This window comes from Ammodytes marinus (assembly GCF_949987685.1).
Source record: "Ammodytes marinus genome assembly, chromosome: 14".
NCBI lineage: Eukaryota > Metazoa > Chordata > Actinopteri > Uranoscopiformes > Ammodytidae > Ammodytes > Ammodytes marinus.
The window spans coordinates 2842744-2863148 of NC_137218.1; the positions used below are offsets into that span (position 1 = coordinate 2842744).

Genomic DNA, 20405 nt, shown 5'->3' on the forward strand with positions numbered 1-20405 from the left:
TCTTTGTGCGTTTTTTTTAAACATTTGAACATCTTTATCTAAGTATGTTTTTGTTTAGCTTTTTTAAAATGCATTTGAACATCTTTATCGCCCCACAGTTTGAAAACCAACTGGTATAAAGCATTGGTGCAGGTGTCAAACCCCATGGCAGTAAAACTCCCGGACTTTTGATATATATATATATATTTTTTTGGGGCATTTTCAAGCTTTATTAGACAGTACAGAGTTGAAATGGGGAGACAGAGAGAGAGAGAGAGAGAGAGAGAGAGAGAGAGAGAGGGGGGGGGGGGGGGGGGGGTGACCTGCAGTAAAGGTCCACGGGAATTTGAACCCGCGACCACTGCAATGAAGGCCGGAGCCAATATGGTACACGCTCTATCCACTACACCACCGGAGCGCCTTAAGACTTTTATATATCTAATTAAGGATAGGGCGAGATGTCATTTATGTTGATTTGTAGATCGTAGATTTATATAATTTATAAAACCCCCACACTCTCACTGTTGGTTTAATCCATTGTAGTATCCTATATATTTTTTTTGTTCTAAGATATTTTTTTGTTTTTTTTGGGCATGTTTATGCTTTATTGATAGTGTAGAGACAGAGTTGAAATGGGGCAGAGAGGGGAGTGACATGCAGAGAACGACCGCGGGCTGGAATCGAACCCGGGTCCGCTGCTGGCCGAGGCCCATGGGGGGGACGCCCTACCAACTGAGCTAAGGGCGCCCCAAGTATCCTATATTTTGAGTGTTTTTTGTGTTTAGAAAATCGTATCTCCCCCCATCCCTTATTATTAATATCTAATAAACCCTTATAAATCTTAGACATGTTATGGAAGATAAATAGACAAATCGTACTAAATTGACCAGCGCTTGAGAGAGAGAGAGAGACAGACAGAGAGAGAGAGACAGACATACGGACACACAGACAGACAGACAGACAGAGAGAGAGAGATACAGACAGACAGACAGACAGACAGACAGACAGACAGAGAGAGAGAGAGATACAGACAGACAGACAGACAGAGAGAGAGAGACAGACAGACAGAGAGAGACAGAGAGATACAGACAGAGAGAGAGAGAGAGAAAGAAACAGAGATAAAATAAAATAAAATATATATCATATTTATATTCACCGTAGCAGACGATGGCCGCCCGCGCTCCTCTGTAGTAGATTCTGCTCATGGCTTCATATCGCTCTGAACCAGCCGTGTCCTGAAAACACAGGGAAGAGAACAGTAAGGTGTGTGTGTGCGAGTGAGTGAGTGAGTGAGTGTGTATGTGCGTGAGTGAGTGAGTGAGTGAGTGAGTGAGTGAGTGAGTGAGTGAGTGAGTGAGTGAGTGAGTGAGTGAGTGAGTGAGTGAGTGAGTGAGTGAGTGAGTGAGTGAGTGAGTGAGTGAGTGAGTGTGTGTGAGAGTGAGTGAGTGAGTGAGTGAGTGTGTGTGTGTGTGTGTTAAATGTCAGATATTTACATAGATTGACATGATAAAGACTCACCCATATTCCCAGTGTAATCACTTTCTCTCCGACCTGGATCGGCTTGGCAACGAAAGCAGCTCCGATAGTCTGTTAAGAAGATACAAACAACTTTAAGACACTAGCGGCACATTAAAGGTGCAGTGTGTAATATGACATCATCAAGAAAGTTCTACAAAGTTCTAGAATGCAACGCTCCCTGGGTAACCCCAACCCTTTAGAATAATAACAGAAGCTACAGTGGCCTTCAAGGACAAGAACTATTCTAAATTAAACAATGTACCTGATGACATTCCAACTATGACACTTTCAAGATGGCGGCACTAGGCCTTGGTCCAAAATATGTAGAAATATGGATATATATGAGACCCTTTCTAAGGGGAAAAAAATAATTAAAAACATTTTTTTCAGCTATTATGCACTAAATTAAACGTACTTATGGATATTATAATTACTTTCTACAAAATCTGCTAGGAAATAAAACCCAAAATTCTACACACTGCAGGTTTAATGCTTAAATGTTATCATGCAGTTTTTTTTGTGGGGTCCAAATCATAGATCCTTCAGTGATAACCTTCAGAATAGTGCTGAGAATGATTATGGAAAGTTTAGTTGATGTAAGTGCTTTAGAAGTTGAAGATTTTTGGTTCAGGGTATTGGAGAAAAACAACTAATGTTGAGATAATGTCCGTTAAAGATGGTTGTATAGGAGAAATATACAGACGCAACCAGACAAGGTTTAGTCAAATAAACACCTGAATGTACATGTTGGACCTTTTGATTTATACTAGTATGAAAGAAGACATGTTATGGAAGATAAATAGACAAAAAAAATTTACTAAGAGAGAGAGAGAGAGGCAGAGAGAGAGGCAGAGAGAGAGACAGACAGACAGACAGACAGAGACAGAGACAGAGAGAGATACAGACATAATTTAAATTAAAACACTATGGTTAACCCTTAACCCCAGACAGAGAGAGACAGACAGCGAGAGAGAGAGAGATACAGACAGAGATACAGACAGACAGACAGACAGACAGATACAACACTATGGTTAACCCTTACGTTCTGGTACGGTCCCACCAGGAACCTATGGTGCACGTATCTCTCCACCAGGCTGGTTTTGCCGACGCTCTCTTTCCCCAGCATCACGACTTTGGCGTCGACCCGCATGGCGCTCATAGTAGGCGGGTTAGAGGGCAGAGGGAGGGAATAGGCCCAACGCACAACACAGGGGGAGGACCAGGGGTTAATGTAGGAGGCTCTCAATACTACCGCTTCTGTAGAGAGAAGAAGAACGCAAGGCAAGGCAAGTTTATTTCTATAGCACAATTCAGACACAAGGCCACTCAAAGTGCTTTACAGAGAGAGAGAGAGAGAGAGAGAGAGAGAGAGAGAGAGAGAGCGAGAGAGAGAGAGAGAGAGAGAGAGAGAGAGAGAGAGAGAGAGAGAGAGGGGGGATGACCTGCATTAAAGGTCCACGGGTCGGATTTGAACCCGCGACCACTGCAACGAAGGCCGCAGCCGATATGGTACACGCTCTATCCACTACACCACCGGAGCGCCCCTGCCTACTTTGTGATGAGTCAATGTCTACCTTGGGAGATGACTGACCAGTGAGTCACAAGACACTACTGTTACAAAGCTGTTTTTAATAATGTATTTACAAAGGGAAGGTTGACTCCACCTTTAAATGCATTTTGCTTTTATTTCAAATATTATATTGTATTATATTATATTGCATTGTATTGTATTATGTTATATTATATTATAGTATAGTATATTGTGTTGAATTGTATTATATTGTATTGATTGTATTATGTTTGTTATGTTGTATTGTATTGTGTTAAGTTATGTTATATTTTATTTTTGTGATACATTGTATATTTTATAGCGGTATGTAAAGAGGGTGATAAGGCATAATAAGCCTCGGCTTCGTCCTATACCCTTTTTCGGCCTTTGATGCTTTTAAGGAAAGTTGTTTGTCTTCTTTGTGTCTTGTGGTCATGGACCGAAAATAAAAACATTTACTACTTACTACTACATTGGGGAAAAATGGCAAAAATGTCAAAAACTCCAGAATGACCAATTATTACCAAACTGTAAACTTTCCTGGGTATTTTTACTTCCTCTTATCATGTGTTGCATCTGTAGGTCATGTATCATTTCACACATAACATGAATTATTCTCAAAGGAATACTTCACCCGTACGGAACCGGCGTTCTATCATTATAAAATCACTATTATAATATAATGAATGAGGTTTTTCTTCCCTCAGTCTTCCCTTGGCCCAGCTGTCCTGTTAATCCTAACCTTACATTTTTACTAGTTCGATTTTAGGCATGGGTAAAATGTAGGGTTAGACAGGGAGACCATAAAACACTCTTTCTGCCTTTTCTCAGGCTAGGATGAACCGATTTCTAAAATGTTTGCGGATTTATACAACATAGGATCTCAGAGTTCAATACACCTTCATATTCCCACCGGTGAAGTAGGTCTTCAAGTAAAACCAAGTCAGCACTGCCACTAATTTCAACTTTTTTATCTAATAATTATGACCAATTTTCTCACTTTATTAAAATGTTTGATCAGTTAATTTTGAGTTACCATGGTGATATATTTATCAAGGCGAAGTTGTCATCTTGTTTTTATCATTTTTACTGGCGCAATCGGGCTTCCATACTTATTAGTACATTATGTGACCGCTTCAAATGACATTAACAGACCACAAGTTGGTTCAATCGGAGCCATGTTAAGCGATGAAAGACTCCCCAAATCATATTCCTTCTTAGGGTCGGGCCTTGCTGAAATACTTCACTATATACGACTTAAAAATACACACAAAGGGGATGTTTTCTTAGCTTAAAACGAAAGGGTATTAGTCGTTGACGCTAGCTTCTACTGTATGTGAAAAGCCTCGGCTAGCCCCGGCTAATGTGGCTATCGTTACACTTCAGTAACATCAAAAGCATTAAAAACACTCACCTTATGGTTAATTTTGACTCGATAAATCCGCTTAAACATCTGATTTTGTCGAAACGGGCGCTGTCACCCTCAGTTAGCCGACCCAAGATGAAGTAAACACAGTGACAAGCAAGCAAGCAACCGCTGCTTGGGTGGTGTTATGTTGTTATGGTTGTGTGTCCCGTCCGCGAAGAATTATTTAGTTCCACTTTAGCGCAATGACTTCACATACAATAAATACGCTAGTTCTGGCTTAAATATCGTTACAGAAACCGGTTGAAGTGTTTTTTTTAAAAGGGCAAGAGCTCTATTTACTTCTGAAAACATTTCCAGAGAAGTGACGGGAATTGTTTGAAAATCATCGGAGCTTTGTTTGTTTGAGCCCGGAACTAATGACGCGGCGGAGGCGGAGGGACTGAAATGCAGGACACAACTACCGGATGTGGAACCGTAAATAGTCTTTTTGTAGTTTTTTGTAGTTTTATTATTATTATTTTAAATATATGTTATTTTATTATTATTAGCGCAATTAATAGGTTGCTTATAGTGTATTTTCGTGTGCAATATTGTACTGAAAATAGTGTTAAAGTATTGATATTGTATCTGGAAGCCTACGTGTTGATTCTATATTATACTTTTTAGGCTAAAACTTTTGTATGTCTGTACACTAGGCACTAGTCAGAAATGAGTACCCTACATTTATTTGTTTTAGCTTGAGCGTTGTTTATTTTTCTAAAACAATTATTTAGTGTGTACATTTTATTTTATTTTTTAGGACAGTAAGTAGGACAAATAAGTACACAGTTATGTCAACAATAGGCAAGGCACACACACGCACGCTCACACACACACACACACACACACACACACACACACACACACACACACACACACACACACACACACACACACACAAGGGGAACCTGATTCGTCAAAACCGCTAACGATGCCTCTGACACCGCGGCTGTGATTGGTTCATGAGATCTGCCCCTTTCACACACACACACACACACACAGGGACACACACACACACACCACACACACACACAAATCCAACATGGCCGACGAAGAGGGAACAAGCGAGCTAACTTCTTCAGTTGGCGTTTTCCAGGAGATTTTCACGTCTCCTCTGAATCTGACCCTCCTCAGCCTCTGTCTCTTCCTGCTCTACAAGATATTTCGCGGCGACAAAACCCCGGAGGTCGAAGAGGGCGAGAAGCCGCTGCCCAAGCTGAAAAAGAGGGACTTCTCTCTGGCCGAACTGAGGCCGTACGATGGACTGCAAGACCCCCGCATCCTCATGGCCATTAACGGGAAGGTTTTCGACGTAACCCGGGGCAAGAAGTTCTACGGACCAGGTAAAAAAAAAAAACAACAACAACAACATTTATTTATATATATATTATATTATTTAGGGCCGCCTACTGTCTCTATGGTTACACAGCGTTCCATTCCATGACTCCATTCCATTCTTCGAACGTAACGTCATCAACTTCTGGCGTTGCGTGCAGCGGCAGTTGTTTTTTTTAAACTTTCAAATGTTGTGTCAAAAATAAAGAAAAAATAGATATTTCTTGTAATTGTGCATAATATATGGAGATAGCCTTACAACGTGCACGTATCTAGATAGACAGAGATAGATGCAGAATGTAGTTTTTGTGGGGGTGACACCGAAACAGTGGTGTGGGCTATTTTTTTTAATAGGCCTACTTTTTTTTCGACAATTGAAAAAGTGAACCCACAAACAAAAGACATGCTAACAGCTAACATGGCGTACTCTACTTAACAGTGGACAGTGGTACTATTTTATGGCTGCGACTAGCATATTCCCTGAATGTTTTGGACATATTTATAGCGTTTTATACCATGCCAAACGTAGAAATAAGTTGATATTAAATGCAAGTGTGTTGTAGCTCACAGTTTGGCGTGTGTTAAAGGGATTTTTGTAACTGTTCGCCACACACACCCCCTGGGAGTTCTATAGTCTAGTCGAGGTCCCGTTTCACAACATAAAGAGGAGCTGCGTAGCCTTGGAACCAGAGATCTTCTATTGAAAGGGAGATGAGTTACTGCATAGGAGAATAAAAAAACTTTGCCTCGACTAAATAAAAGTATATTCGTTTTTTAGTCACATTATAGTTGTTTCGTGTGACTTTTTATTTTTTTGCATTACTTTGCAGTATTTTTGTGTCATTGCCTTGTAGTTTTGCGGCTGAATTGAGTTTTATTAAGCCCAGTTCAGACCAAAGATTCACCTTGCAACTGCTTGCGACGAGACGGTTTTAGAACGTCGCAGGGGATAAATCGCAGCAGTGTGAACTGCTCGTCGCAGCGCGTTGCAAGCCGTTGCAAGGCGTCGCAGAAGATTTAACATGTCAAATCGCAAGGTCCAGTTTTAGAACGTTTCGGCGGTCTCGTCGCAAGGAGTTGCAGTTGCAAGCAGTTGCAAGGCGAATCTTTGGTCTGAACTGGGCTTTAGCCTCAATTAATGAACGCAAATTCTTCTTTTTAAAATAACTAATTTGATTCGATTTTATCCCTAGGCTACAGTTAAAATTTCCCTCCGTCTATGAAATTGAAAAGTTTTTGGCTATAGCAATGGACTCGAAGTTGGTTACAAATTCCTTGATGCAGCAAGAATCTGCTAAGTCATGCTGCGTATAAGTGATCATTTATTCTGTGACTAGAAACGGGCACAGAGTGAGACCTCCCCGTTATTTTCTGTGATCTCATATCGTCACCTTTGTAACGTGTAACCTCTGACCACCAACATGATAACTCACTGTCTGTCGTGATTAAACGCTTTTAGCTTTGAAATCCGCCCATGGTCATTGAACTGAAGCGTGTGTGTGTGTGTGCGTGTGTGTGTGTGTGTGTGTGGGTGTGGGGGAGACTGTGTGTGTGTGTGGGACTGTGTGTGTGTGTGTGTGTGTGTGTGTGGGAGTGTGTGTGGGGGGGACTGTGTGTGTGTGTGCGGGACTGTGTGTGTGTGCGGGGAACTGTGTGTGTGTGTGGGGGGGGGGACTGTGTGTGTGTGTGTGCGGGACTGTGTGTGTGTGCACGTTTTCACTCTCACTCAAGGACGTTTTGATAGCGCTTACAGCTGCTTGTGTTAAGGGTTTCTGGGTGGTTAAGTAGCACAAATGAACACACACTGAAAGCTACTCGGAGCACCTTTAACGGACTGACATATAGTTTTCTAACTCTGTCTCTCTCATGGGTTCTTGTGTTCTCTAACCCTTGTTAGAACAGTCCCAACAGCCAATAAGAACAGAGAATCTGATCCTCGCTCTGCTAAAACAGTCAGTGCGTTTACATGCAGACTCCTAATCGGGTAACTAAACGAATAAGACTTCAACAGGACTTTTAAACAGCATGTAAACACCTTTTATCCGATCTACTTCGCACACAAATCGGCACAATAACGGACAACTAAGCGAAGTCGGATAAGATTGAACACCTAGATAAGATTAAAACCCTGTAAAGCGCTTTGAGTGCGTAGAAAAAGCGCTTTATAAATCCAATCAAGCAAAAAATCTAATCATTCTATTGTATGATTATTCTGACTCTCTCATTCATTGGTACCTTGTGTTTCTCTAACTAACCCTCTTTCCTTTAGTAAGGCAAGGCAAGTTTATTTATATAGCACAATTCAAACACAAGGCCACTCAAAGTGCTTTACAGGGGCAAGATTAGAATACATAAAACACATTAGAAGACATTTAAAAGCGAATGAAAAGAAGTAAAACATTTAAATTAAATTAAAAGTACAGGTTAAAATGGAAACAGAAAAGTCTTCAGACTCGATTTTAAAAGAACTGAGGGTTGCAGCAGACCTCAAGTTTTCTGGGAGTTTGTTCCAGATATTTGGAGCATGAAAACTAAAAGCTGCTTCTCCTTGTTTAGTCCTAACTCTGGGGACTGTAAGTAGACCTGTCTGTCTGTCTGTCTGTCTGTCTGTCTGTCTGTCTGTCTGTCTGTCTGTCTGTCTGTCTGTCTGTCTGTCTGTCTGTCTGTCTGTCTGTCTGTCTGTCTGTCTCCTCGTTTAGTCCTAACTCTAGGGACTGTAAGCAGACCTGTCCCAGACGACCTAAGGGCTCTGGACGGTTCATAACGTATCAGCAGATCAGTAATGTATTTTGGCGCTAAACCATTTAGTGCTTTATAAACCAACATCAGTATTTTGAAATCAATTCTTTGAGTGACAGTAGTAGGTCCGTGTACGGAGTAGAGCTGCAACGATTAATCGATTATTAAAATAATCGCCAACTATTTTGATAATCGTTTTGAGTAATTTTTTAATAAAAAATTTCCAAATTCTCTGATTTCAGCTTCTCAAGTATGAATTTTTTCTGGTTTCTTTAATCCTATCATGACAGTAAACTGAAATATCTGTGTGTTTTGGACATAACAATACATTTGAGGACGTCAACATGGGCTTTGGAAAATTTATCAAAATTTTTCACCATTTTCTGACATTTTACGAACCAAAACACGAATCGCTTAATAATCGATTAATCGCGAAAATAGTGGACAGATTAATCGATTATCAAAATAATCGTCAGTTGCAGCCCTAGTACGGAGTGTTTGGGAAGTGTGTATATAATTACGTCTTCATTTGTTCAGTGTTTTAACCCTCAAGTCAGCTAAAACAGTGATTGGTTCCCTTTACTGTCTCTAACCCTCTGCTCTGATTAAAGCTGGGGTGGAGGATTTGGGGAGAAAATGGCAGTTGGGATAGAGATTTGAATCCAAATACCTCAACCGCTCCACTTGTTCTCTTTGGTCCCTCCCCTATGGTCCCTCCCTGACACGCTCTACACCAACAACGTCGTGCCAAAGTGAATGGACAGTCCCAACAGCCAATAAGAACAGAGAATCGGAAGCCTCGCTCTGATTGGTCAAAGTGTCAACTCATGTTAATTTTGACCAATCAGAAATCATATACCCCAGCTTTAATCCCTGTGTTCTAACCCTCTCTTCTGATTGGTTCCTGTGTATTCATACTCTCTTCTTATTGGTCCCTACGAAGTGTTTGGGAAGTGTGTATATATAGTCACGTCTTGATTTGGCCATTTGTTCAGTTTTTTTTATCCCTAAATTCATCTAAAACAGTCAGTCAGTGCGTGTACATGCAGACTCATAATCGGATAACTAAACGAATAAGACCTCAACAGGACTTTTAACCTGCATGTAAACACCTTTTTATCCGATCTACTTCACACACAAATCGGCACAATAACGGACAACTAAGCAAAGTCGGATAAGAACACCTGGATAACTCGTTCATAGTCGGCATTCTCTCTGCATGTAAACAGGGATTCATACTCGCTTGTGATTGGTTCCCAGTGTTCTAACCCTCTCTTGTGATTGGTTCCCAGTGTTCTAACCCTCTCTTGTGATTGGTTCCCAGTGTTCTAACCCTCTCTTGTGATTGGTTCCCAGTGTTCTAACCCTCTCTTGTGATTGGTTCCCAGAGGGTCCATACAGAGTGTTTGCGGGCCGTGACGCGTCCAGAGGTTTTCTCTGTCTGTCTCTCTCTTAGGGCTGCTCGATTATGGCAAAAATGATAATCGCGATTATTTTGATTGATATTGTAATCACGGTTATTAAAGATGATTATTCGCTGTAGGGATGCACCAAAATGAAAATTCAGCCAATTCTTTCAACATTACATAAACAAAACTCCCAATTGTGCTCCTCAAACAGCCTACAACTAAAAAGCCACACAAAATAAATAACCAGTAAAACCTTCGAATCTAAGAGTAAAATTAATATTTTACTAGGGATGTGATTGTGAACCATTCATTGATTTGTACTTCGACTTATAAGAGGAGGTAGGCTATGAATCTACAAAAAGATCGACTTATTGCCTTCTTTTTTTTGCAGTGCACATTGAGTTGCTGTAAAAAAAAACTACACCACAGCTGACACCGTAATGTTCAGACTTCAGAATTTGCATCAGAGCGCTGATCATAAAAATTAGACGCTTTATTTAAACGAAGTCCATGCTTAGGTGCTGGTTGTAACTGTTCGTCTGTAGACTGAAACTAACGGAGGGGGTGCGTCTCACTGTATATTTGCTCTTGTCGCGCAGATAGTTTGCCGACATGGCACAATATATTCAGGCTCGAGAAATGCAATCAGAAAGCGGAAGCCTTTCCCCTCAACAACGTTAACGTGCAGGAATCCCCGACTATCATTTTACCCGTAAAGCCACAGAGCTTTTCTGCGCGGCGGCTCACACCGGCAAGTTCTCACAGTGAATGACACCGTTACCCACCGCCATCACAGTGTCTCACTCACACCATGTTTCACCGAGTGAACGCTGCTTCAATCGCGCAAGGCTTTTGTGTTTCGGTGTAACATCCTGGACGAGCGTTTTAACTTTATGCTGAATAAACAATTGCACTGGAATCGCTGAAAGCGACAGTGTTCGGGCGGGGGCGGGGCGCAGGTGGAGACAGAAGGGTGCGCTGCATTTACTACACATGACCCGGCGTGCCGCACAATAACCGTTTTATTACGATTATCTTGTTTTCATGATCGAGGGAAGCCAAAATTGTAACCGAAATTGAAATTCAATTAATCGCCCAGCCCTACTCTCTCTGTCTGTCTGTGTCTGTCTGTCTGGGTCTCTCCCTGTCTGTCTGTGTCCTACAGTGTGTGTGTGTAATTGGTCCCTGTATTCATACTCTCTTGTGATTGGTTCCCAGTGTTCTAACCCTGTCTTCTGATTGGTTCCCAGAGGGTCCGTACGGAGTGTTCGCGGGCCGAGACGCGTCCAGAGGTTTGGCCACGTTCTGTCTGGAGGAGTCGGCCATTAAAGATCACCATGACGACCTGTCTGACCTCAACGCCATGCAACAAGAGAGTCTGTCAGAGTGGGAGACGCAGTTCACATGTGAGTCTGTGTGTCTGTCTGTCTGTGTGTCTGTGTCTGTCTGTCTGTCTGTGTGTCTGTCTGTCTGTCTGTCTGTCTGTCTGTCTGTCTGTCTGTCTGTCTGTCTGTCTGTCTGTCTGTCTGTCTGTCTGTCTGTCTGTCTGTCTGTCTCTGTGTGTCTGTGTCTGTCTGTATGTCTGTCTCTCTCTGTCTGTCTGTCTCATTCTCTGTCTGTCTCTCTATCTGTCTGTCTGTCCATCTGTCTGTCTCTCTGTCTGTCCATCTGTCTCTCTCTCTCTGTCGGTCTGTCTCTGTGTCTGTCTGTCTGTGTCTCTCTCTGTGGTGTTTGTGTCTCTGTGTGGAGGGAGGGGATGGGGGGGGTTCTCTGTGGAGTGTGTGTCTCTGTCACTTTATACGTGTGTAATTTATTTTTCGTTTTATATTCGTCTCCAGTTAAGTACGACTACATCGGGAAGCTCCTGAAGCCGGGGGAGGAGCCTACGGAATACACAGACGATGAGCAGGAGACCAAGACGGACAAAAAGACGGACTAGAAAATATTAACAGCTACTAACGGCTACCACGGAGACATGATCCATGCCTTAACACTGTCTGTCTGTACGGTTTATGGCCCATTCAGACAACACTCTGACTGATTCACTTTAAAGAGGGAAATTAACAGTTTTATATACTCTTATAGCCTACAAGCTGCATTCTTTAGATTTTTTTTAAAGGGTGCTACGAGGAACTTTTTTAAAATATTTCTGAAACGGTCTCATTTTTCACTCTGATGATCTTAGATTACATGTAACAGCTAAACGAGACCATCAGTGTAAAAGAATGCTATTTTTTTCATTTTTTTCATATAGTTTTTCTTAATGCCTTTGCCATGGGTATATAAGCTCACCCAGGAACAACAGCTGGCGTGGTAAAAACACTACCTGCTTTTGTCTAAAGGCGGCGCTAGAATTAACACACACTGAAAGTTCCTCGTAGCACCTTTTTTAATCTGTTTCTGTCAATTTTGATCCTGATTTTGACTCATTGGAGGAATTATTCCAACTTTATATAAAGCTGCTGACGGTTGTATTTGTATCTGTACGTTGAAAACAGTTGGTCTGAGGATGTATTGCAGTTTAAAAACATTCCTTTCATGCAGAAATCCACGAAAAATTAGTTGAATCGGGGAGAAAATTGTCTCAAATTAATTAAAAAAAATATTGAATTCAAGTAAAATTACACTATTTTGTTCTCATAAAGGGTCCACATCTCTATCATAATGATTAAAGGCAAACAAAATCTTATCAAATAGAAGTCACTTCGATAATTTAAAGCTACGAGGAACTTTTTAAAGGTGCTGTAAGCGGAATGGTTCTTTTAGCTAGAGATCGGCTTTATGAAACGCGCACATTATGTAAGTGATCACTGTATGAATAAAGAGCGATTTAACACTTATATTAACATAGATAAACCGCTTACTTCACCTTTTAAATATTTCTGAAACGGTCAGATTTTTTTTTTTCTTGTCGCACCATTTTGTATAAGGATTCGGAACAAACTAAATATTTCCAAATACTGTATTCATCCCTTGTTCTGATAATAGGGACTTTAAGCAGCGGTGTTTTAGGGACGGCTACGGCGACAGGGAAAGATTCCAACGGGCTCCACTATCACCTAGCAACACTTAGACCGGCTACTTGCTGCAGTTGGTGTAGCGCTCACAACGTCAAAAACCCCATTCTGCCGTTGTAAACAGACGGACTACGGCTCTGACTCGCTCTGACTACAGCGATAGGAGGTGATGACATAAGTTCTCGAATGCTCAAAATTCTACTTGACCGCCGTAGCCGTCCTCTCAACCGCCGATGCTTAAAGTCCCTAATATAAAGCTACGGCAGTGAATCCAGCTGCACATTTCTGTTTATGCTAACGGTCCAATATCAAGACAAGGTTATGAAACGATTATTCTGAGATTAAAGATTATTTGGACAAGTTTGAAGAGGTGTATTAAAAATCATGAGAATTGAGGCCTTTGCACACCGGGCGCGATTTATTTTTTCTTTGTGCGATTAATTTTGCCCGTTCATAATAATAATAATTAGTGAACGTATATAGAGTCCATATAATCTTCCATAAAAGCGGAATTTACGGCTTATATTTTTTTCGAACAGGAGTTTAGATTTTTCGAAGACGTTGATTCAGATAGTCAGACACTCGAGTCAAAATTCACGGTCCAAATTATTCGCATTTTTTCGCGCTGTATATTCGCGACGTGTCCGGTGTGCAAGAGCCTTTACACACAGCCTGGAGCCATGTCCATGATTTTAAAGGTCTGAAATCTGTCACATGAAACACTAGAAACAGATAATCCGTGTGAAGCAATCTATCCTAATCAACCACGTCTGCATTCAAACTGTCATTTACTGTTATATATATTAACTGTTTAATTGTCTCTCTGTCTGCCCCTTTTTAAAGGTGCAGTCAGTGATTCTGGAGAACGCTTGTTGTCAAAATCACTTTTTGTTTGTCCTAAATCAGTGAATATCTCCTCATGATCCGCTACCTGTCTGTACTGTGTGTGCGCTGAAATTTTTTTTTGGTGTTGATTAATACACAGCCTAGGCTCAGCCATAGTACAGACAGGTAGCAGATCATGAGGAGATATTCACTGATTTTGACAAAAAAAAAGTGATTTTGACAACAAGCGTTCTCCAGAATCACTGACACCATCTTTAAACACACACACGTACACACACACACACACACACACACACACACACACACACACACACACACACACACACACACACTACACCTTTTAAACTGTAAGAGATTTTTGTAACCTGTGACAATCTACGTTGTTGCGTCCGGCAGCAGCGACGTGATCTGTGAAATGTGATGCAAAAAATTATTATAATTCTTTAACCATTAAAGTCATTTCTAAGGCAAAAAACATCAACTATTTTCTGCTCTCCGTTACTAAATTTAAAATGTCCTCTGTTTGCCCCCCTAAGATATGGTTTTCAAGTATTCCTATCTTCATTTTCTGTCACCTTTTGACTAATTTGTCTCACAAATGTTAGAATTTGCAGAATTTGTTTGTGATTTACTCCCGATTTTGGACTGTAGATCAATGTGCAATGATTTTTATAATTTACAAAAATTACAAGCAGCGAAATGAAATGCAATTTAAATACAAATTCCCTCATTTTAGACTGTAGTTTTTACATATTGCAAAGTCGAAGTCAAATTTATTTCTATAGCACATTTAAAAACAAACATCAGTTGACCAAAGTGCTGTACAAGATACAATACAAAACAACATATAAGATACATGAAAATACAAATAAAGAAATATAAAAGTTGCAGATAGAAAGTGTCAGTAAGTGGTGCAAAGAATCGGCTTAATTTACAAAACATAAAGGGCTAATCTGCTGCTATGAATGTGATTTTTCAAAGTCCCACAAGTAAAATCTTCCATATTAAATGTATTCCCCCGTGTAGTCAATGGTTTGTTGACATTCTCTTTGACACTAAAGCTCATTGGATAAGGACGTAACATTACAGAAAGCTACTGTTTAAAACATGATTTTGAATGTGCTTTTCTCAGCTGAAAACTTGAGGCTATAATTTCTGAATGCAACTAGTTTAGAAACGTTATAACTTTATGCAAATGTTTCACAATTTTTTTTGTTGTAATTTTATTTTATTTTATTTGTAATCCTGAAGTAAAATGGTGCGTTTTTCTGACTGTAAAATTGTGTTGAATCATGTATAACATTTATATATTTCGTAAAAATTCATGATTTTAACACATTTGGAGACTTTTGGTTAAAACAGATTGAACGAGGGAACAATTGAACATTTGGATTTAGGATGTAAATGAACACGATAACTCCATCATGTCATAATACTGTCAGACTGTTATAATCCTGGAAATGATATTTTGATTTAATAAAGAAAACTATAAAACTCAATCATGTGTTCTTCTCAAATGTATTGTATTGTTTTAATGTGTCTTGTTCTTGTGTTTTTTATCATTGTTGATTTTGTTTTTTAACTATGCCCTGTAAGGTGACTTTGGGTGCTTTGAAAGGCGCCCTCAAATAAAATGAATTATTATTATTATTATTATTATTATTATTATTATCATCATTATTATTATTATTATTATTATTAATTATTTGTATTTTTTAATTATTATTTTTTCCTCTTTCTTTAATTCTAAGCACTTTTACTATTTTATTTATTGCATTGAGCTCAGGCTTGTGAAGTGAAATAAGATGACATAATTTCTACTGTTACTTCATTTATAAATATGTTGATACTAAAGAAAATAAAAATACATTTTCATTATACATGTTTTAATTAAAAACAAAACTCTTCAACTAGTTTATTTTATGAAGATTATATAAATTAAATTACAAATAAGGATGTAGCCTATTTATTACACCTTTCCCTTCTAGAGACTATACTGAAGTCACACTCATATAGGCTACTTAAATACTCTGAATAATCATCAGTGATAAAAAAAAAAAATTAAAAAAAGCGTGTTCTAGGCCTATTTGTATAATTTCGACCGTTTCGGTTTCATTGGAGTTTGTGTAAAATTAGACAAAAAGGGGCATCTTACCCCCAAGGAAATGTATTTGCCTATACCCTTCAAAGTATTTTATTCATATTCATACGGCTGTATTTGAAGTAAATGTAGATCGCGATCGATAAAAGTTAGGGAAAATGACAAGTAGCCTATTACAATCGCTAACAACGTAGCTGTTAATATTTCGTCCGCATATTTCAACCGCGTTTTTATAAAGTACAGATACTCAGATGTTTATCATTGACCGCTACTGTGTTTTATATTTTTGTTATCGAAATAAAAAAGTTATGTCAGAAGTGGGATTTGAACCCACGCCTCCATTCGGAGACCAGAATTCCCATTTCACCGGAAGGAGATCAGTCCTTGAGTCTGGCGCCTTAGACCACTCGGCCATCCTGACAGATGATAAAACTGGAAGTCAGTGTCATATATAAACGAACTACTACCACTGCAAAGTCTATCTAGCGTCAATGTAAATGTTATAAATACATAATACGTGTTGATTTGGCTGTTAAATACCATTATAGTCTGATTATATGTCTTTTTTTGCTGTATTTCGCTCACTTTTAACGGTTACTTCACGGTTAACGCATGCGCAGACTCAGCAAACGTCACATCCCTTGAGCGTACGTGCGGTGCAGCAGCGTCCGTATTTATTCCTCTTCCGTTCTTCAAGGGTAACAGAAGACAGAGAAGCTAAGTCAACATGTTCCGCTTTGCAAAGGCTACTGCTAACCTTACCGGTAAATAAACTGCTTTATATGTATTTCTAGACTTATATTGTACTTGTGTGTTCATCGGGGGATTCTTAAATATCAGAATATTGGCGTTAAACGGGTTTAAACGGGCCTGTCTTTGGGCTGTGACCGCGACTATTGCTAACATGGCTAACATTAGCATCAGCCACATGATTGCTTATAACTCTTCAAACTATTTCATAAAATGCCTTATTGTGTCTTTCCCGAGTTAAATAAGTTTGTTTTTTTAATCGTAAATTAGGCTACAAGTCGAGGAGGGTCCTGTAAAATAGCAACCTTTTAAATTGTACGTGACACTTCCTTGTCAAAATTCATATCATAATGACATTTAATTGTCTATTTTCAATTTCAGTACATATCTAAAAATGCATTAGCTGCTAAGATAAAAGGCCACGCTTAACTGTGTAGGTTAAATCCGTGATATTGGGCAGTCCGGTTCAGAAAGGGCATTTAAGGACATGGGTAAACATGTTGGAAAAGATTCGTCAATGACTGTTTTGTGTCTTGTTTATTTTGTGTATTTTTGTGCAAAATGGATGTTGAAAACTCAAATAAAAATATGAATCCATTAAAAAAAATCGTCAATGACAATAACAAGACGTCTAACTGCCAAAACAAAATTATTAACCTCTATTATGCTTCTTTTTCAACCCTATACATCGGGGTCAAAAAGTATTCCATTGAAAGTGGGTAGGATTAAATAAGTGTATACTTCTTCCTGCTCCTTTTCGGGCATGTCACATCAATACAGATCATTTTCTTTTTTTTTTTTCATTTTGTGAAGTCATTTAAACATACATTTTGTTTGTTGTATTTTTATGCCTTTCATTTAGTTTTGTATTGTTTTTGATATGTCTGAAATAAAATTAAAAATTAAATTAAAAATGAAAACAACATCCTTGTTTTAGCAATACAATGAAGTCAGACGTTTTAATAGCAAAAGTAGTAGAATCACAATATACCGGAGTATAAATACACTATTCACTAGTAAAAGTGCAAAAGAATTGGCGTGGCGTCAAAATTTGCTGTTGAACAAGAAAGACCGGTTCATTTCACTTCCCTGATTTTGAAAGCGAATCTTAAGTTGTGGAAAAACAATTAAATAACTAGTCAGAGACGTGAATTGTTTTAAATAGCAGATGAAAACAGATTTATAAAAAGTCAATGTAAGACAGTTTAATTTTTTTTTTTTTGGCAAGCTTTATTAGACAGTACGAGAGAGAGAGAGATCACACAAATCAAATGTATTGTATTGTGTCTCCTCTGCATTAGGCCGGGCTGTGCATGTGGCTTTATGTGGTGTATTCTCTGCTGTGTTAACCTGACTCTATGTTGTCTCTCCTCTGCATCAGGCTGTGGTGTATTCTCTGCTGTGTTAACATGACTCTATGTTGTCCCCTCTGCATCAGGCTGTGGTGTATTCTCTGCTGTGTTAACCTGACTCTATGTTGTCTCTCCTCTGCATCAGGCTGTGGTGTATTCTCTGCTGTGTTAACATGACTCTATGTTGTCCCCTCTGCATCAGGCTGTGGTGTATTCTCTGCTGTATTAGCCTGACTCTATGTTGTCTCTCCTCTGCATCAGGCCGGGCTGTGCAGCAGGTCAGGCATGGCTCCACGGTGCCAGACTTTCACTCTCAGTATGGAACAGGCATCATGGCTGGAGGAGTGGTGTTCTGCACCTCCGTCTGGGCATACGTGAGTAATGATGATGATAATAATAATGATGATAATAATAATAATAATAATATACTCAATTTATATAGCGCTTTTCTCACTCCCAAAGCCCTTAAACGAGTACCGCTGTCATCATGATGAAATACACCATTTAATATGCATTTAGAAGTTGGTATATAATCATGTTTATCTGTAATACTCTGTCATATAAGTTGTTGGGGATACGTGAGTACTGATCTCATTTTAAAGGTGTAGTCAGTGATTCTGGAGAACGCTTGTTGTCAAAATCAGTGAATATCTCCTCATGATCCACTACCTGTCTGTACTGTGTGTGTGCGCTGAGAAAAATAAAACAGCATATGCCCTATAGTGGTATGTTGCTTGCTCAGTGGTCCCCATTTGTTCACATACCAGTTTACAAAGCCTAGACTGTGTATTAGCACAAAAATCAGTACACACGTCACATAGTATGCACAGGTAGCAGATCGTTAGGAGATATTCACTGATTTTGACAACATGGTTACAAGCATTCTCCAGAACCACTGACTCCATCTTTTAAAGTAAAGTTGCGTTCCGAATCGCATACTCTTTCTTTTTTCTATTCTACATACTACATCCGACGATAAAAATAATCTAGTTAGGATGCAGTAGGCATACTATTGGGACATACTTTACTCTCTTATTTCATCATAACATTGCGCCTTGATCTTGCCTCTTGCTTTTATATCCGTCGCATCCCCGTTTGTTTTCATATGGAGGCTTCGTCGATGTTACGTCACTTCACGTGCGCACTGGATTGTGGGTCAGAATCGCCCAAATAGGATGCACTTTTCAACACTAACAATCTTGGCCGCATGAAGTAGGACATCCGGGTACTTCTAACCATCCTAAATCTGGCCACAAGAATCAGGACATCCTAAATCTTTTTTCTACATACTATATAGTAGAAAGTATGCGATTCGGAACGTAACCCAAGTCTTTTAATGCTTGAATTTCTTTAAAAATTATGAAAACAAACATTCGCAAAAAATTCATGTCAAAGATGGTAAGAATCTGGAGTTTCTGAAATAGGTATTGAATATAGTTATCACTCATAGAGACACTTAAAGGTTAAATAAAAAAGTATTTTTCTCCTAGCTAATGTCTTATTTTGTGTGTGTCTGTCTGTCTGTGTGTCTGTCTTTCTATCTATCTGTCTGTCTGTCTGTCTGTCTGTCTGTCTGTCTGTCTGTCTGTCTGTCTGTCTGTCTGTCTGTCTATCTGTCTGTCTGTCTGTCTATCTGTGTCTGTCTGTCTTTCTATCTATATGTGTGTCTGTCTGTCTGTCTGTCTGTCTGTCTGTCTGTCTGTCTGTCTGTCTGTCTGTCTGTCTGTCTGTCTGTCTATCTGTCTCTCTGTCTGTCTCTGTCTGTCTTTCTGTCTGTCTGTCTGTCTGTCTGTCTGTCTGTCTGTCTGTCTGTCTGTCTGTCTGTCTGTCTGTCTGTCTGTCTATCTATCACCAGGTGCTGACTCAGACCGGTATCACCTGGAACATGTCTCCTGTGGGGAAGCTCATGCCTAAGGAGTGGAGGGAGGCGGAGTCCGAGGAGTAGAACAGCCCATCACGACCTGATCAATATAATCACTGTCACCCCTCTGTACAGACAGATTATGCCTCTCTGTGTATCCCACCATCTTCCTTTGTCCAAATAAATTAAGTCTGATTCTAACTGATTATACTTGTGGTTGATTTTAGTATGCTTAGAAATATAATTATAGTCGGGGGCGCCCTTAGCTCTTTCAGTTGGTAGGGCCCAGCAGCGGACCCGGGTTCGATTCCAGCCCGCGGTCCATCTCTGCATGTCACTCCCCTCTCTGCCCCATTTCAGCTCTGTCTCTACACTATCAATAAAGCATAAAAATGCCAAAAATATCTTTTAAAAAATAAATATAATTATATTAAAATAAGTGTGATTCTACAGAGATATCTTTCTGCTTGTTTAAATGTTTCTAAAAACAAAAAGACAAACTCTATTCCTGCTATTTAGTATGGTAGAAAAAAGATTCAGG

General features: G+C 39.5%; 3 protein-coding genes across 3 annotated transcripts in view; 2 read left to right on the plus strand and 1 right to left on the minus strand.

The window, feature by feature from the left end:
• rab24 (RAB24, member RAS oncogene family) overlaps positions 1-4597 on the minus strand; it is a 10152-nt gene extending 5555 nt beyond the window's left edge. The window contains exons 1-4 of the mRNA XM_080040638.1: positions 4461-4597; positions 2540-2754; positions 1498-1566; positions 1136-1214 (exon numbers count right to left, since the gene is read on the minus strand). Coding sequence (XP_079896764.1) covers positions 1136-1214; positions 1498-1566; positions 2540-2656 — 265 coding nt within the window. The 5' untranslated portion in view covers positions 2657-2754; positions 4461-4597. The remainder of the gene's footprint in view (positions 1-1135; positions 1215-1497; positions 1567-2539; positions 2755-4460) is intronic.
• Positions 4598-5496: 899 nt separating this feature from the next.
• Positions 5497-14132, plus strand: pgrmc1 (progesterone receptor membrane component 1; the record flags this gene model as incomplete). The annotated part of the gene is made up of 3 exons (XM_080041726.1): positions 5497-5797; positions 11188-11343; positions 11776-14132. The coding sequence occupies 3 exons, from the start codon at positions 5497-5499 to the stop codon at positions 11874-11876; spliced, it is 558 nt and encodes a 185-aa protein (XP_079897852.1). The 3' UTR covers positions 11877-14132.
• A 2416-nt stretch (positions 14133-16548) lies between these two features.
• On the plus strand, positions 16549-20065 carry cox7b (cytochrome c oxidase subunit 7B). The gene is made up of 3 exons (XM_080041100.1): positions 16549-16665; positions 18265-18377; positions 19859-20065. The coding sequence occupies exons 1-3, from the start codon at positions 16629-16631 to the stop codon at positions 19946-19948; spliced, it is 240 nt and encodes a 79-aa protein (XP_079897226.1). The 5' UTR covers positions 16549-16628; the 3' UTR covers positions 19949-20065.
• The last annotated feature ends 340 nt before the right edge of the window (positions 20066-20405 follow it).

Coding starts and splice junctions, on each gene's coding strand:
- cox7b (XM_080041100.1), top strand. CDS start 16,629: ATGTTCCGCTTTGCAAAGGCTACTGCTAACCTTACCG. Junction 16,666..18,264: donor GGCTACTGCTAACCTTACCG/GTAAATAAACTG, acceptor CCTCTGCATCAG/GCCGGGCTGTGCAGCAGGTC. Junction 18,378..19,858: donor GCACCTCCGTCTGGGCATAC/GTGAGTAATGAT, acceptor ATCTATCACCAG/GTGCTGACTCAGACCGGTAT.